Below are 12,388 nucleotides of genomic sequence, written 5' to 3' on the forward strand. Positions count from 1 at the left end.
ATTTGGGACTTCCGTCGTGGAGCAGTGGTTAAGAATCCACCTGCCAATGCAGGGGACACGAGTTCAGGCCCTGGTACAGGAAGATCCCACATGCCGCAGAGCAACTAAGCCTGTGCGTCACAACTACTGAGCCTGGGCTCTAGAGCCCGTGAACTGCAACTACTGAGCCCGAGTACCACAACTACTGAAGCCTGTGCGTCTGGAGCCTGTGCTCTGCAACAGGAGAAGCCACCGCAATGAGAAGCCCATGCACAACAATGAAGAGTAGCCCCTGCTCGCCGCAACTAGAGAAAGCCCGCACACAGCGATGATGACCCAACGCAGCCAAAAAGAAATAAAAAATAAAATAAATTTTAAAAACTTTATCTATTTGATTTATCTGAGATATGCCATTTCTTGAGAGTTTCTATGAAGAATAGAAATCTGAGAATTTAACCAAGATAAATTATGTCAATTGGTAAGTTGTTTTGGAATGTTTTTAAATAATTTAAAATACTTAAACTTTTACATTTAAGTAGTCATTTTTTTTATAATTCAAAACTTTTATATGTACCCCCTATCCTGTTTTATGAGAAAAATCAGATAATTAAGGTATAATTTTAGAGCTGTAAGAAAGGCTTATAGATCATCCTCTTCTTTGTACTTATTTGTAAATAAACAAGGGCTCATGAGTTAGCAAAGGTCTTATGATAAGTTAATAGCAGTAACCAGACTAAAATTCAGTTCTCTTTATCTGGAGGCAGAAGTTCTCACGAAATCTAGTCTAAATAATCCCCCGTCACTGCTCCACTGTTTTAAGCGGCAGAGTTGCAAACAAGACCTGATTTTTAATTTTAGAGGTTTGTTTCAAAGCTAAAGAAGAATTTTTCAAAATCAATAGCAGTTAATAGAAGACCCTCATCAGATCACTTAATTTTATAGCTATCAGATAAAAGAATAAATTATCATTAGATATTGGAATGATTTTTATCAGCATTAATGTTCATATACGCTTTAGAATATGAAGCATATTGGATTTTTATCCTGCATTTTAAGTGTAAGTCATGCATACATTACAGGCCAAGGGATCTATAGAAATAGTTTTTATTCTTTTATTCATCAAATCTTTATTGCACATCTGATTTTATAGATAGATATATATTTAGGTTTTTTTAAGGTTAGGAAATGTAATATAGTAAGGAAAACACTTTTTTCTTTATCATTTTTCATATTTAAAGCTGAATTGGGGGAGAGGAAGAGTAGAAGTAGAATTACACAAATTCAACCAATTACACAGAATTACAACCAATTAACTTGGTTGTACATAAAATTAAACTAAAAGTTTGATGTGCTCTAATTTTGCTTATTGTCCATGTCCTACCATGTAGCAAGTTTATCATGCACTGTGGTTTTTAAATGTCTCATTTATTAGAGGCAACAAAGTATAGGAGCAAAAGCACAGACTGTGTGAAAACAGTTCCGAGTTGAATCCTAGTTTCAGTCTTAACCTCTCTGAACCTCATTTTCCAAATCTATAAAGTGGGAGTTATAATATCTATTTCATTGGTTGCTGGGTGAATTGATTTGATGACATATCTTTGCCATGTACAAAAGTTAGACTCAGTTATTACAGTGTTTTTATTTTTATGCATTTTTTGTATTTTGCTTGTATTCTTGTTTTTTATTAGAGGTAGAAGGTCCATAAATTCAGGGCACAGGGAAAATGAAAAGAACACTTACTTGTAGTGGTGACCAACTTTCCTTTCCAAGTTTGCTTTACTCCTATGAAGTTTATGCTTATTTTCACACTTTAAATGATTTTCTGTTAAATCAGGTTGTGTAGAGATTGCCACATTTTAGTTACTAATTAACGTTTCTGGCATTTCAGTTCTGTAAAATCATCTGGGTTCACTTATTTTACCTTTATTTTTAGCCCTATTACTTATGCCTGGGAAGGTGGAAAATTGATATCGGAGAATGATGATTTTGAAGATATGGTGGTAACAAGAGAAGATTATGAAGAAAATGGACATAGCATCTGTGAAGAGAAATTTGATATTTAAGAAACGTTTCTGAAAGTTTTGACTGTGACAAAGGTTTAATTTTCAATGTTCTTTTTAAAGGAAGTTAAGGACCTGTGTTAACTTTCATCCTAAGATAAGATAACATCTTGAACTTATGTAAATACTTTGATCCATGGCTGATTTTCAAAGGTTTCTTACCTAGGTTAGTAAGTAAACTGTAACTCAGCCCAAATTTTCATTTAGGAGCTAGACTTACTATAACAATGCTTATGCTGTTTCCGAGACTAAGTTATCTTTCATTAGAAGATGAAAGAGTGAGTGTATTTTAAGTTTAATTCTTTATAGCTAAAAGCACAAACTTAACTGTCTCACTGGTCAGGTTTCCTTAGAAGGTAGTTTTGTGTGACTGACTAGGAATTGGCCAGAGTATTTTCAGGCTGATATGATTTCTCTCTTTCTTCTAGAGCGAAGTATTTTATCTTTTAATTGTCATTTTTATTTGTATATACTAAAGTTAGAAAAACTAATCTATGTGTATGTAATGTTTATTTTTTACTTAGCCTAAGTTTGAAAGCATGAAGACCAAAGCCAATTTGTTAAAGTGTTTTTGGTCAGTACTGTGTTGCAGAAATGTATTATTTCACTCATAAAAATACTATACCATTTTTTAGGATGAAATTCTTGTGTCATTGGGCTCATGAATCAAATTCCTGCCAATCTCTTTACCTTAGCTTGGATCATGTGCCTACCCCATGGCTTCATGGATTTTAACAGCCCTACTAAGATAGCCTAGAGTGAAAGAAGGTAGTTTCCCAAAGGAAAATTAAGGTGAAGAGACAGATGCTGGGCAGGGTGAAAGAGCTGTCCACTACAATTATATTTGGATTATAGCGACTTAATGATTTTTTGACTTTACAATGGTGTGAACGCAATATGCACTCATTAGAAACTGTTCTTCAGATTTTGCACTTTAATATTTTCCTGGGCTAGCGATATTTGGTATGTTTCTCTCTTGTGATGCTGGGCAGCGGCAGTGAGCCACAGGTCCCAGTCAGGGTAAACAACCAATATGCTTACAACCATTCTGTACCCACCAACCATTCTGTTTTTCACTTTCAGCACAATATTCAATAAATTATGAAATATTCCACACTTAATTATAAAATAGGCTTTGTGTTTGATGATTTTGCCCAACTTTAGGCTAATGTAAATATTCTGAGCGCGTATAAGGTAGGCTAGACTAAGCAAGCTATGGTGTTTGGTAGGTGAGGTGTAGTAAATGCATTTTTGACTTAATCAAAGAAGATCTGTATTAGTTAGGGCCTGGTCAGTCCTTCCTAGACCTAGGCTAGTTACATTACTTGTTATCATTGCAGAGTTGCAAATTGATTGTGTTTGTATGATACCCAGGTACTAGCATATAATCTGTGGAGAGTGTAGCAAAAAGATGCTGGTGGCATAAAAGAAGTTTTTGCAACCATACAGCGTAACAGTGTAACTGTGCTAGAATTTCAGGGTGATGCAGTTAGAGTTATAAAGGTAAGTCACCATTTAAAGGGCTTTCCTTGACCTACCAGGACCTCATCTTGCAGGCAGAATACTATCATCAACAACCAAGATGTTTTTCGTATGAGGAACCGGGGAATTCCTCAAAGCTGCATTTCCAAAACATGCCCTAGCTTGATGTTTCCCATTTTGTTCTGCTGAGAATAATGTGTGTGTCACATGCTTACTACAGTACACTAATTTCTGTTCACAGTGTAGGTCTCATAGTGCTTATTTTTGAGACACTAAAAATTCATTTCTGAAATTAATGAACATAGATGCTAATCGTTTATCTCTAGCCTTGAAGCTCCCATCAATTTTAACACCTGCCTAATTTTGAAACTTTATTGCTAGAGATAATGTTTTAATATTATACAGTAAGTTGACTTCAAAGAGAACATTTAACATTATCTCTAAATAATAACAAGGTTATCTATTTTTGAAAGATGTTAAAGATCCTGATTTGAGATTCACTAGAAGTATTGAGCGAGAACTTAGCCACGTTAGAGTTTATAATTTTGTGCTGCAAATTGCATGCATGGAAACAGTGTTCTAGCATTGGCCATGCATAATATGCACCTTAAGACAGTAGAGGATTAGGGTTTACATCAATGACTAATCAAGATAGGATAATTCTCTCCAACACTTTTCTATCTTGGTTTTGAATTTTTTAATTCAGTGGTGATTGGCTTGACGTGGCAAACTGATCACGTTCACCTACTTTACCTGTCCGAAATCCCTTTAAACAATTTCTAGTGGAGGAATGCACAGGGAACACTTACTTCAGTGCTTTTTGTGATATATTATGTCTCAAGCTGGGTTGGTGGGCACATGGGTATTCATTATATTAGAATCTTTATTGTGTGCATGAAATAGTTCATATTATATTTTGATAGTAGAGTAAATCCTTAAGGGGACTCTAGGAAATAAAAAGGGTGGCACTGATGAACAAATGTGGAAGAATTCCTAAAAGATGGAAAACAAATGGGATTAGGTTGTTAGAGAAACAAGAAAACGTATGTGCCAGATCAGGGCAGGAGGAAACTACTAGAGACGTAAGAGCAATTCCAGAGACGTTTTAATTCAGGACAAATAGAGGAGATCATGGATTAGACAGTAAAAGAATGAATTGGAAACACTGAGCGCGACTCCCTTTTTTTGGTTGGGGGGGCGCTGTGCTGCCTGGATTGCAAGATCTTAGTTCCCCTACCAGTGATCCAACCCCGGGACCCTGTGCTCTGCAACGGGAGAGGCCACAACAGTGAGAGGCCCACATACCGGAAAAAAAAAAAAAAAAAAAAGAATGACCCCTTGGGGGACTTCCCTGGCAGTCCAGTGGTAGGACTCGGTGCTTTCACTGTAGTGGCCTGGGTTCAAGCCGGGAATTAAGATCCTGCAAGCTGTGTGGTGTGGCCAAAAAAAAAAAAGTCCCCTTATGGAATAAAATTTTAAAAATTTTATAAATAACATTCTGTAAGAGATTGGTGAGGCAGTTGCATTTATTGCAACAAGAATAGGTTGCTGTACAGGGAACTATATTCAATATCCTGTGATAAACCATAATGAAAAAGAATATATATGTGTAACTGAGTCACTTTGCTGTAGAGCAGTAATTAACACAACATTGTAATTCAACTATACTTCAAAAATAGGTTGCTATAACAGGCTCCAGACGCGCAGGCTCAGCGGCCATGGCTCACGGGCCTAGCCGCTCCGCAGCATGTGGGATCTTCCCGGACCGGGGCACAAACCCGTGTCCCCTGCATCGGCAGGTGGACTCTCAACCACTGCGCCACCAGGGAAGCCCCGAACCTATGTACTTTTATGCCAGTTTGCTGAAGAGTGCACAGTCCTGGAGGAACGTGACACGTTAAGGAGAATGACGTAATCGTAATAAACTGGGGAAAACTTAGCAAGGTCTGTTTGTTTAGATTCTTCTTGGCCTCCCTTTGTCTTTGGAGCTAAGGATACTCCTTTCCTCTGGGTATAAGGAGGGCATCTCTCATATGAGGGTTTTATGGCCAGTTTCAGGGAGGAAGGACAAGGGGGAAGTAGGTCAGAGTGATCCTCCTGCTTCTGCATTTTCTCAAGCCCTTTCAGCTTAAAATATTCAATATGTCAGGTGCCATATTTTGCGGTAGTGTGTCCTGAGCCCTATCAGAAGCATGTGCAAAACATGGACAAAGAATTTCATGAACATGAGCAGTGTTTTTTCACTGCTCTGTGAGCTGTCTTAGCATGTACAGTCAACCAATCAACCAAGCCTCTCCCTAGGCTGATCTACAGATGGGGACGCCTTAGCCTCCAGACACACGAAAGCACCTCTCAATCAGGGTAACCTTTGAAATCCTAAAGCCCATTAATATTAGGGGTTTGCCTATTTTCACTATAAACACAGCTTCACTTAAACACACCTATGGTGACACCTGGTATTACACTGCCTCTGAAAACTTAAAATCCTACACCTAACTCTCTATTCAGAATCTATTGTCCTTCAAATAATAATACAATAATAACTTACGGGACTTCCCTGGTGGTGCAGTGGTTAAGAATCCACCTGCCAATGCAGGGGACACGAGTTCGAGCCCTCATCCGGGAAGATCCCACATGCCGCGGAGCAACTAAGCCCATGTGCCACAACTACTGAGCCTGCGCTCTAGGGCCTGCGAGCCACAACTGCTGAAGCCTGGGCACCTAGAGCCCGTGCTCTGCAACAAGAGGAGCCACCGCAGTGAGAAGCCCACGCACGAAGAGTAGCCCCTGCTCACCACAACTAGAGAAAGACCGCGCGCAGCAACAAAGACCCAACCCAGCCAAAAGTAAGATAAATAAATTGATATTAAAAAAAATAGCTTACAATGAGTGCTTACCATGTGTCAAGCTTTTTGTACTTTTTCTCATTATATCTTCAATGTTCTAAGGTGTAAGTGTGCAGGTATTATTATTAACAGCCCTGCCTTATCGATAAAGAACAGAAGCTTGGACCACATGGCTAGCTAGGATCTGAACCTGGGATTGTCCCACTCCCAGGGTTTGGGGTCCCTATACTATGCCATACTGCCTTTAGCTCTGTCACAACTCTCGTCAATCTCAGAGCGATGTGCCATTTTTCTTTGTTCATCATCTCTTTTTTCCCATCCTGAGTCAGACACATATCGGATCATCTGAACCACTTTCTCACTAATTTGTGTCCTCAATCTTCTTGCACTCCAATCTTTCTGCAACACCTGACAAAGCAAAATTTCAGCCCTTAATCAATGCTTGAATCCACCTTTTACACTTGAACATTCAAGTATATAAGTGCTGCTGAGAAAATTACTGTCCAAATTGGCATCACTAAAATTTATAATCTACTTCATCTGGATCCTCAGAATTACTCATCAGTCCATTTATTTGTCTTTTCTCAACTGCTTTTCCCGTTCCCTGTCTACTTCAAACTATTCCTTTTTTCTCATGTCATCCATTCAATGGTCCCCCTACAACTCCTCAGACAACAGGGTCTCCTCCTCCTACTTTGTCAAGGAAAATGGATTCATCATTTAATGATCTCCTTCAACTTTCTACCATGGACCTACATATTTATTTATATCCATACACACTATCAACTTTACTCTTCATATCCCTCCCCTGTTCAAGGCAAACCCTTGGTCCTGTGCCCTTGAAGACATTTCCTCCTGCCTCCTCCAGGGCCTGGCTCCATCAGTAATCTCTTTTGACCTCTCAGCGGGTCATTATGCTCAAATCTCTGGCTTGATTTAGCATCGCCCCCGTTATTCCCAGCTTCTCTCTTCCCTTATCATAGATCCACTCTTAATCTCTCACCCATTCATTCCTTTTCATCCTACTTGCAACCTGGCTTTTGCCTCTCAAGCTACTAAATCAGCTCTCACTAATTGGCTCCAGAGAGTCCGGAGCAGTCCTGATCTGCTGCCACATGCAATCCTCTTCTTTAAAATGTTACATTTCCTTGGCTTTACGAGGACGACTTCACCTCATTCCCCTTCTAACATTCCTTCTCTGTCTCAGTCATAGGTTCCTCTTTACTCACCCCTTGATGATTAGTGTTCTTTAATGTTTTATCCTGGACCTCTTATATTGCTCAACATACTCTAAATGACCTCAATTTCCACATGCTCCCAGATATTTAGTTTTAGTTCATATCTTTCCCCTGAACTTCAAAATTGCACATCCAGCTGCTCTGCTGAAAATATCAACCAGAATGTCCCACACATATCTTAAATCAAATGGTCAAAACAGATTCAATCATTTCCCTACACATGTTCCTCTCCTGTGTTTTTCTATCTGAATTGGTGGCAGTCACCTCACCTGGAAACTTGAGAATTATCTTTGAGTCCCCTTTCTCTCGGACCCCCAGATGCAATCAAGTGTTGCCACTTTTACCTCCTAAATATTTCTCAAACCTGTCCCCTCCTCTCCATCCCTCTTGTCTCTGCTACAGTACAGGCCTGCATGATTTCTCACTTGCACCATTGTAGTAGTCTCCTAAGAACTCTGCTTCCAGTCCCCCTGGCCAACCCATTCTCCAAACTGCTGCTAAGCACTATCTAAAATATAAATCTAGCCGTATCACTTTTTAAAAAATAAAAAATGCCTCCCCAGCTGCCTAGTGAATTCCTTGGCTGCTAAATGAGGCCCTTCAAGATCTGACATCTATTTCTCTAGTTTCAATTCCTGCCACCGCTCAGCTGTAATTTCTAGCCTGTACCTATTTTTGCTCACAATGTTCCTCCTGTCCAGAATATCTTCCCCTTCTCCACTCCTCTGGTTTAGCTTGCATCTAGTTCTTTAAGACTCCTAGGTATCATCTCCACAAGCCTAGCCTGATGCCCTCAAACTAGGTCAAGTAATCCTCCTCCTCTAGTCTTCTATAACCTCCTCTGGCTTGAACATATCCCTCTTATATTTTATTATGATTGATTTATAAATGGTTGTCTCTCTCATACTTCAGTTCTTTCACTGAATTAATTTACTCAACAACTATCTATTGATATCTGTAACTACTAAGTGCCAGGTGCTTTTAACATGGAACATAAACTTATTGCAAGCAGGGGCATTATCTTATACATCTTGTATTTTGCGGTGCTTATACAAAGTCTGGCACAGAGTAGATCTTCAAAATGTTTAGTGAATAATTGAATGGATGGATGGATGAATATTTGATATCAGGAACATTTTAAATCAAGATATGAATTTCAAGTAATCAATTCAAGCATGCAGAAAAGAGCATACAACACCAAACACAGAGGCAATTAAAAAATTCAATTAAGTTGTATACTGATATCATCTGACAATTTTACTGAATAAGGGATAAACTTCAAGAAGAGACGAGAGTTAAGCTATTTAGGGAAAAATATTATCAGATAACTCTTCAGTTCCCAAGTGCTTATAGCACACGGCACAATGCAAAGCACTTATATTCATTATCTCCCTTTAAAGCATATTGTTGAATAAATGTTGGATGGAAATAAATGTTAAAATGCCTACAATTCCTCCATTTTCCTCAAAGCCAAAACTAATGAAAAATTGAATGTGAAAAGCTAATATAGTATGGCAGCCAAATGAAGTTTATTTTGAAATTAGTCAGATGAGATCTAATTAATCTAAAAAGATTCCAGATGTTAGGTTCTGAATACTTCGTTAGTATCTGTTTAACAGCATCAAACAGGATGCATGTGGCAACAGACCTGTGGCCATATGCCCTATGTTCAAAGAAGGGAATGGGAGGAAATGGCATCTATTAGCTGAGAAATTCCAAATAATCCTGGCAAATAAATGTATGCCCTACTCTATGAATACTTTTCTAGAAATTAGTAATGCCTTAGAAAACTTTTTTTTTTTTTTTTTGCGGTACGCGGGCCTCTCACTGTTGTGGCTTCTCCCGTTGCGCAGCACAGGCTCCGGACGCGCAGGCTCAGCGGGCCTAGCTGCTCCGCGGCATGTGGGATCTTCCCGGACGGGGGCACGAACCCGTATCCCCTGCATCGGCAGGCGGACTCTCAACTACTGCGCCACCAGGGAAGCCCGAAAACTTTTTTTTTTAAGGAAGAAATGTTACCTACATTTCTAGTTGGTCAAGTTACTTAATCTAAGTTTCAGTTCTTACCTATAGAATGGGGTAATAATAATGCCTACATAATAGGTTATTGTGTAGAATAATTTCATAAATGCATGTTAGTGCTCAGCACAGTCTGACACAGAGTAGGGTTTAATACTAATGTCAATTAATATTAAACATCATTAGTACTTAGTATTTAAATAATACAATTTAAATATAGTATCTGTGATTTATAACTATATTATTTTTTTAATTATGAAATTCACCGTATTCTCTCATTTTGTGTTTATTTTTTATCTATAAATTTATTTATTTATTTATTTTTGGCTGAGTTGGATCTTTGTTGCTGCGTACGGGCTTTCTCTAGTTGCGGCGAGCGGGGGCTACTCTTCGTTGTGGTGCACGGGCTTCTCATTGCGGTGGCTTCTCTTGTTGCGGAGCATGGGCTCCAGGTACATGACTTCAGTAGTCGCGGCTCGCGGGCTCTAGAGTGCAGGCTCAGTAGCTGTGGCGCATGGGCTTAGTTGTTCCATGGCATATGAGATCTTCCCGGGCCAGGGCTCAAACCCATGTCCCCTGCATTTGCAGGTGGATCCTTAACTACTGTGCCACCAGGGAAGCCCCCAATGTTATATTATTAATATAAATACTAAATATTTAATAACAACAAGGTAGATACTATTATTCTCATTTTGGAGATGAGGAAGGTGAGGCACAAAGAAGTTAATTTGCCCAGGCAATTTGGCCCTAGCACCCAAAGTTATACCTATTACTTTATTTTGTCTCTCACATGACAATCTTAGGAAATTTGACTTTTAAATATTTTATGGTTTAAAGAAATTAAAAGTAAGGAATCAGATCAATTGCCAAAAGACATGGAGTAAAAAGAATCATGAAGCCTTTTCAACTGGGTAGGGGGAAGTGTTTAAGCTCCTTCTCTATAAAAACTTTGTCATTTCCTAGAAAAGAGGAGGGAAAGAGAGAGAGAATGAAAAACAGGAGAAAGAAAAACAGTGTGCACAGGAGCAAGGAAGCAGGCAGGTGGGTAATAAATGAGGGGAAGGTGAGACCTGGGAGCAGCAATGAGATATAGTAAGTGTTTACCTTTTTAGAAGAAAGGTAATCAAACAAAGAGCTTCCAAAAACAACTAGAGAAGAACTTGCTCTGGAGATATTAAAAAATAACCTTAATGTAACCACCTTTTATAGCATTATATATTTATTACATACTCACCCTTGGCTCCTTTCCAACTTATGTGGCTATAACAGTCACTTAATGATAAAGAATGACTGAATCAATACCTGATATAGCATCTGTATCTTCTCCATGTAGAAGCTTCTTAAGTTTCTTACTAACCAGATCCAATAAAGTAACCGGTGTCTACATAAAACCAGATATTTTCAAATTTTTAATATGAATTTTTTTCTAGCCAGTAATCCAATATAGAAAAAAAAAAAACCCTCAATATTTTTGACCAATGCATAGGGGAAGAGGATTGCAGATGGGGAGAGGGGGCGGGTAGCAGAAGGCCTCTGAATTATAAAGGGTATAAATACTTGAAATTCTTTTTTAGAATTCTTAAAATTCTATATTCTACTCCCACATATGTAGTATATCTGAAACTAGATTAACCAATCATTAGTGCAATGTTCTCTTATAATAATAAAAATTATTTGTACTTCCATAACAGCACTGGTCTAAATAATCTTACATTGTAATTACATGATCCATATGTAAATAGTAGCTCTAAAATACATAATAATTTCATTCTCTTAAAATGGATAAATACTCCTTTTCCAGTTTTGGTTATACAAAAGAAATCCCAGATTATAACATGTATCTGGGGGAAATAATTCCTCAGCTAATATTGTTACAGAGGGCACCCCCTAGACCTACCAATGTTGAACCTCATATCCACATAGCTCCTTCATCTTGAGCCCCAGGGTACCTTTCCATTAACTTCTATTGTCCTGAAAATTTACAAACATGAAGCCATCCCCATTAATTCATTCTGTCATTCAACAAAAATTTAGTGAATGATTTCTACGTTCCAGGACAGTTCTAGGTGATGAACAAGCAGATCTAGTCTGAACTCACAGAATTTACATTCTCATATGAGAGAAAGACAATTTCAAAAAATCAGCAAATACATAATATAGTTTCAGGTAATGATAAGTGCCATTAAGAGAGCATAAAGCAGGATAAGAAGCTAGAATGAAGAAGATGGGTAGCTATCTCAGTAAGGGAAGGCTTTTGTCTTACTGAGAGGGTATCATTTTGAGCAGAGGCCTGAAATGATGTGAAGGAGTAAGCCATAAAAATACTTGGGAGAAAATGTTCCAGACATACAGTAGACAACACAGGTAAAGCCCTGTAACAGGAAAAAGCTAGGCATGCTCAAGATCCCCTATTATAAATACCCACATCTCAATCTCCCTGAAATACTTCATTCCCTAATCTCCAGAAACCAGTCATTGGAGCCACTTCTCCCTGCTTCCTGAATCCCATACCCCCACTTCCTCCAGCCCACATCAAGTTCCTTTTCTCCCTTTGTGTCCTGCCACAATATTTGAACCAGTATGTTTCTTTATGGCACTGCTAGTTCTGACATGAGGGGAAGTAAAAAATGAAAAAATCCTTTCTAACTTCTCAACCATATGTAGGACAGAGGAGAATTCATTTACCTAGAGGAGGAAGCAGGGTGAGAAAGAAGAAAGTGGAGAGGCTAAGTGGTAAGGAAGAGGAGGGTAGAGAAAATGTTCA

General features: G+C 38.5%; 1 protein-coding gene across 1 annotated transcript in view; it reads left to right on the top strand.

Moving 5' to 3' along the window:
• ACTR6 (actin related protein 6) overlaps positions 1–3,168 on the top strand; it is a 32,112-nt gene extending 28,944 nt beyond the window's left edge. The window contains exon 11 of the mRNA XM_004269491.3: positions 1,913–3,168. Within this exon, the coding sequence (XP_004269539.1) occupies positions 1,913–2,042 (130 nt within the window). The 3' untranslated portion in view covers positions 2,043–3,168. The remainder of the gene's footprint in view (positions 1–1,912) is intronic.
• Positions 3,169–12,388: the final 9,220 nt, after the last annotated feature.

The sequence above is a fragment of the Orcinus orca genome, chromosome 11 (genome assembly GCF_937001465.1).
Source record: "Orcinus orca chromosome 11, mOrcOrc1.1, whole genome shotgun sequence".
Classification (NCBI taxonomy): Eukaryota; Metazoa; Chordata; class Mammalia; order Artiodactyla; family Delphinidae; genus Orcinus; species Orcinus orca.